The sequence below is a fragment of the Bidens hawaiensis genome, unplaced genomic scaffold, assembly GCF_021521415.1.
Source record: "Bidens hawaiensis isolate Kalapana, Puna unplaced genomic scaffold, B.hawaiensis_p1.1 tig00013437_1, whole genome shotgun sequence".
Taxonomy (NCBI): domain Eukaryota; kingdom Viridiplantae; phylum Streptophyta; class Magnoliopsida; order Asterales; family Asteraceae; genus Bidens; species Bidens hawaiensis.
Genome location: NW_027492141.1, coordinates 454,139 through 460,416, shown reverse-complemented (window position 1 = coordinate 460,416; position 6,278 = coordinate 454,139). Strand labels below are relative to the sequence as shown.

Sequence of the window (6,278 nt, the reverse complement as noted above, 5' to 3'; positions counted from 1 at the left end):
CATTTCTTCAGAAATTGTGAAAAAACTAAAGTAGTTCTAGCTTTTATACACGGATGGCGCCAATGAAGAAACACTAAGTGACCCGGTACAGATTATAGATAATCTGGGGGTTAAGTAATGTTTCCCACGGATGAGGTCTAGCTGAGAAGGCTGTTCTTCAGGAGACCTGCAAAACAAACACCGTAAGCTCGTCACTGAGAAGGGGGGGGGGGGGTTCCTCCTTGTGACCACCCTCCGGCGTGAGAATCAGACTAGGTTGCTCTGAATATAAGTGTATATTAAGAGATTGCTAGATAACTGGATAGCAGATGATCTTACCATTCCAAGATATTGGAGTATTTATAGCCGAAGGTAGGTTTCCAAGAAGGTACAGCCGGCTGAATAGTATTCCTGTTCAACCAACAGTGGACTATGCACAGGCCATACTGGTTGGTGGGTAGGTTACGGCCAACAGTGACAAAGTCGGCTGCACTATTCCACCAACTGTAGATTATGCACGTCCCACCTACTGTGGATTGTACGCAGGCCATGCTGGTTGGTGAAAAGGTTACGGCCAATAGTAACACTATTCCACCAACTGTAGGCTGCGCATGTCCCACAGTAAGGGTTGGTGAGTAGGCAGCGGCTAATAGTGACAAACAGTACTAGAGGGTGCTCCTCCTCGCACTGTTGTCGGTGAGCTGTCACCCTGTGATTGGCTCATGGGTTGTTCTGGTTAGATCGTCTGTCCTGTCCATACCTTGGTAGGTATAGTACAAAAGATCTTTCAGAATCATACAGACTGGCTCATTTAGGCGGGATTGTTCCTGCCTTGCTCATTCCTTCATGTGACTACTGAAGTATCTATTGTCTTGTGCGTGTAGCCCTGCTGTCTGCGGGTAGCCTTCCCTGATGGCTTGTATCCGCAACTGCGGGAACAGGCGGGGTACTTCACCATTGGGAGGCTTTCCCTGCGTGTTCAGCTTGTGTACTGCGCGTAAGATCCTATGAGCATGGTGGGTCCTGCGGGAGCAGATGGCCTTTGCGCAGACGTCCCTGTTCAAGGTGAGTCTTGCGGGACCAACTGGTCTCTGCTGGGACCTACCTCTTCACTATATAATCTAATTAGTTTTAAGTGGCCCAAAGTAGAGATGTACAAAAAAAAAAAAAAAAAAAAAAAACCTAAAAAACTGGTTTGGGACCGGTTCATTGCAAACCGACCCGAATCGGTTTGATAAGAAAACCGGTTTCACCCAAACCGACCCAGACTGTCGATTTTGGGGACTGATTCTCCTTCTGAACTACCAAACCGGTTTTAAAACCGGACCGCTTTGCGAACACATTGGTTCTAAACCGAAATGAATTGAGTTGGGCCCGTTCGACATTTCTTGCTCCTAAACCGGTTATTTGACCAAACCGGTTCAGTTTACAAACTAGTTTTGTACACCTCTAGCCCAAAGTAGTAAGTTAAAATTAAAACCTAGGAAAGCCCAAGACCCAATACCAGATGAAGCCCAATATTATTATACCTTAACTCAAAACGACGTCGTCACAACCTACCGCTTTATCCTTTTGAATCTTCTCTCAACGGCTAGTTTACCCAAGTGACCGTTTCAAGAAAACCATCATTAACCAAACTTCCAAAACCTTATACAAACAATATTATTATCCATCACACACACTCCATCAAAACAACCTTCAAATTCCAACAAAATGGTGTACACATACACTCCAACCTACTACTCATCTCTCCAAGACTCAATCACATCCATCTGCAAGAACATCCTCCCCTTCTCCTTCAAGAAGCGTCGCTTGCCCGCAATTGACGCGGCCGAGCAGCGGCTGTGGAAGCAGCATTCGGATAACTTGAAGTGGCAGCAGGAGTCGTTCCATCAGATATTGAACTTGATGGGCCTGTGTAAGGAAGGGATCTTGGCTGAAGCTGAGGTTTCGGGGTTTCGGGCGCATTTGATTGAGACGGTTGTGGCCTCGGCGGATGAGATTGAGCAGCCGGTGATTTTGAGGGATAAGTTGATCTTCTTGCAGGTTAGAGCTTATTTATTTATTATTTTTTTGGTGATATTGTCAAGAATTTGGGTTTTTTTTCTTGATCATTCAAAAGTTGTTTTTTATTCTTTGATTTTGGAAAATTTGAAGCCTTTTAATTCTGGAAATTTTGGGTAGTAATAATTTCAAGATTTTAACAAATTGTGATTTGGGTTTTTTTTATTAATTTTTTGGGTGTTTAAGTTGTGATAATTTCAAGATTTGAAGTAATTGTGATTTGGGTTTCTGGGTATGTTAAAAAGTTTTTTTTCCCTCTAATTTTGGGAAAATTGTAAATTTTTGGTGAAGGATTGTAATTAAAACCAAGATTTGAACTAATTGTGATTTGGTTTTTTTATTGTTGTGAAAAGATTTGTTATGTCTTTACTTTTGGGGAAATTTTAACTAATTGGTGGGGGCGTAGTAATAATTTCAAAATTTTAACAAATTGTGATTTGGGGTTATATTATTATTTTTCTTTAATTTTAGAGAAACTGTAACTTCTTGGTGGAGTGTTGTAATAATATCAAGATTTTAACAAATTGTAATTTGGGGTTTTCAGGCTGTTGAATTTTTTTTTCTAAAAAAATTCCTGGAAATTGTAACTTGTTGGTGGAGGGTAATAATAATTTTAAGATTTAAACAAATTGTGATTTGGGTTTTTCTTGATGTAAATTTTTTTTTTCGGTGAAATTGTAACTTTTTGGTGGAGGGTAGTAATAATACAAGATTTAAACATATTGTGATTTGGGTTTCTCGTGATCCTAAAAAGGATTGAGTTTTTCTTTAATTTTGGGGACATTGCAGGTTTTAGGTGGAGAGTAGTAATATAATCAAGATTTGAACTAATATGGCTCTTAAAAAAATAAATTTTACTTTAATTTTGGTGGATGATAGTAATAATATCAAGATTTTATAAAATTGTGATTTGGGTTTTTTCTTGGGCTTTAGAAAAGTTCAATTTCCTTTTCATAGGGGAAATTGCAAATACAAAATATAAAACAGAGACAATTCTAAAAATGAAAAGTAATGATTACATCAAAACAGATGGAAAATAGGCAACAAGCTGCGCTATTACTCCTTTCTGAATTGCAAATTTTCGAATCAAAGACGGGGTTAATAAACGTGCAAATTAAGGCAACCTGTGATTTGCGGGTTTAAAATCTTTTTGAAAAAAAGAGAGAAAAACTGAAAATCACTAAATTTGGAAAATCTGATTTTTCCATGATATACAACATTGTACAAAATTTGAACAAATTCTGATTTGTTCTTCGTTTAATATCTTTTGGTTTCTTGAGTCTAAAACACTTTAATTTACTTTTGGAGGATAACAACAATATCAAGATTTAAACTAATTGTAATTTGGGTTTGTGAGTCTCAGGAAAGTTAATTTCTTTTATCATTTTAATTACAGGAGTTATTATATGCAAACTGCATATCAGAAGATGAGTATCATACATCAAAGACTCCACTGTTGCAAAGACTAACAGCTCAAGGAGTCAAAATTGACCCCAAAGATGTAGTTCTTGCTGGACCTCAACCAAAGAACCTGAATGACAAATGGTCAGTAATCGATCTACAAGACTCAGGCTCAAAAAACAAGTCAAAGCAGCAAAAGTCAACTGTCAAACAAGTCAAAGGAGCTGCATCAGTTTTCGGACTACAATCATCATCATCGCACAAAAATGCGAAAGACGAGAACTTTACTCAGAGTCTTGCAATATCTCAAGAAAACCCGTTTTGGAACTGCGAGTTAAAAGAAAAAAACGATGAAAAACCGACAATTCTCATGAAAGAAAGTGTGGTCGTTGATGAGTCAGAAAAAAAGTCAAAGAGGAAGCCGTTTAAGGGACTTGACGGTTTTATGAAATGGAAAAAGAGTGATGATTTGGAGAAGGATACAGTTCCGTTATCGTTAAATGATTCGGCTAAAGAAACTTACAAAGGCATTCATGAGGGGACTGATTCTAAAATGAAAAGAAAACTGCATACTGATGGTTCATCTTCTGATTTCCTTGTTGATAAGGTAATTTAAATAAAAAAAATGTTTTATTTGATCTGAGTTATGTGTTTTTATTTGCTTATGCATATGTTTTTTTCGCAGGTTTTAGGAGATAAAATCAAGAAGGAGCTTATGAAAACAAAATCTGAACTGCAGTTATCGTAAGCGATCTTGTTCTTGTTCTTGAATCTTGAAACTTCATCTTGACTAACTTTCTTGATGCAAAGTATTTAACTTCAATATTTGCAAAATCTTTCAGGGATGATCAAATAGAAGTGATTTCAACTCGGCTTCCGATCGACAAAACTGACCTGAAGAAGTTCTTTCCCAAGTAAGAAAATGCTAAATTTCTATGATAAATTATCATTTTTCCAGTAATTTCTTATTTTCATGAGAATTTCTTTAGAAAGTTAATTTTTTTCCAATAACTTTTTTTTATGAGAGTTTAGTTAAAAAGTTAGTTTTTCCAATATATTTTTTATAACTTTAATGAGATTTTTTTTTTGAAAAATTGTTATTTTTTTAATAACTTATTGTGATTTGGATTCTTTCAAAGTTTATTTTTTTTTCTAATAATGTCTTTTTGATGAGATTTTTTAAAAAAATGTGTCATTTTTACCAATAATTTATTATCTTGATGAGAATTTCAGGAAATGGTGTGATCAATATGGAGAAACAGTGTTGGAAGTGGTGAGAAAAGAGTTTAAAGATCATGTTAATGAGATAAAAAACATGTCAACTTCTGCCATGAAGAAGAAAGAGCCGATAATATCCGAGGAAAAATGGACAACTTTTGATGAAGTTGAAGATGATGAAAATTGCCATCCAAATCTTTTTGCTGACCGGGCTCGAGTTACATCTGGATCCCAGAAAGATGATCGAAGCGTTCGCGTTTCTAAAGTTAGAAACAGTTCAGATAGGTTGTTCAAGAACAACCCTTTCTTTGATTACTAGGCCAAGATGTGAATTTGGCTTTCATGTGTTATATGTTCTTTTGTTGATGTGTTGTGAGGGGTGGTTTATGTGAGGGTTTTAATGACTAGTTTTATTTGTGTATTTTGAAATTATGATGTAGTATTTTCAGAATTTCTCTGGAAATAAACTTGAAAGTTATTTATATATGCCAGTTTACTTATGAACTAAATTCAATATTCAACATTACTTACAAATGTTAAACATAATTAAAGGAACAAAACACAAATGAGCGAACGAGATATGTATTTGTGTTCATTCGTTTATTTAGATGATTAATTGTTTTATTTATATTTATTAATTAATTAAATAAACGAACATAAATAACACTCAAATCATACCTTCAAAAGAGACTTTTATCATTTATTTTATATGCGATCGAGTCCCAACATATCTTACTGCCGTAGCAATCTTCTTACCTTTTTAGTTTGTTTTGTATTGGTAAATTTCATTCAAACAACTAACTAGCAAGATGCTATAAACCAACTAAAAAGTTACAAAGAAATTACACAAATCTTTCCAAACAAAATGTGTAAAAGGAGAACGATTTTTCATCCAAAGATAACCTAAGGATTTATATCTTCCATCGTTTTTGCAGGGCAAGCTGGTTTGTGTGAGAAAATGGCTTTGTTTCGTGTCTTTCAAATACACCAACAAGCTGTGAGGATAATCCCATATAACACCTTTTTCTTATGACGGTCCGTAATGCTAGAGAGCCTTGATACTGAAGCAACTCACGACCCAAAAAAGCATAAACAGGATGACACCAATTGCTAACAAATTGTCAAACAAATGTGGTAAAGTTGCAAGACGTGGAAAGATGTTCACTAGTTTCCTCATAATCTTCACATAGTTTGCAATTTACCGGGCCCACTTTGATATTTCTTTTGGATAAACCCATAAGAGTTGAGAGTCTTTCCATTTCTGTCTTCCAAACGAGAATGTTGATCTTTCTAGAACCCAACTTTACACTTCAAAACAAAATTGATGGGGGAATTTAATGAAGAAAACAAAAGTTTCTTTACAGACGCTACCCAAAAATATAACCCGAAGGATCATTGGTCCATTCCATCGGTCCGGGGAGGAACTAAGGGTAGTTTGACTCAATAAATTCATACATTGCGATAACTCGCTCAATTCCACCTAGTTGAACAAGGTTTTCTTCCATCTCCGCTTCCACCTAGTTGAACAAGGTTTTCTTCCATCTTCGCTTCCGGACCATATTCACATCCACCATGTAGTAACACTCATAAATGAAACACATTTTATTATAGAAGAA

The 6,278-nt window shown here is 35.9% G+C and overlaps 1 protein-coding gene across 1 annotated transcript; it reads left to right on the top strand.

The window, feature by feature from the left end:
* Nucleotides 1-1,692: 1,692 nt before the first annotated feature.
* On the top strand, nt 1,693-5,036 carry LOC143544161 (uncharacterized). Its single transcript, XM_077036315.1, has 5 exons — nt 1,693-2,025; nt 3,440-4,051; nt 4,130-4,188; nt 4,287-4,358; nt 4,678-5,036. The coding sequence occupies exons 1-5, from the start codon at nt 1,693-1,695 to the stop codon at nt 4,979-4,981; spliced, it is 1,380 nt and encodes a 459-aa protein (XP_076892430.1). The 3' UTR covers nt 4,982-5,036.
* Nucleotides 5,037-6,278: the final 1,242 nt, after the last annotated feature.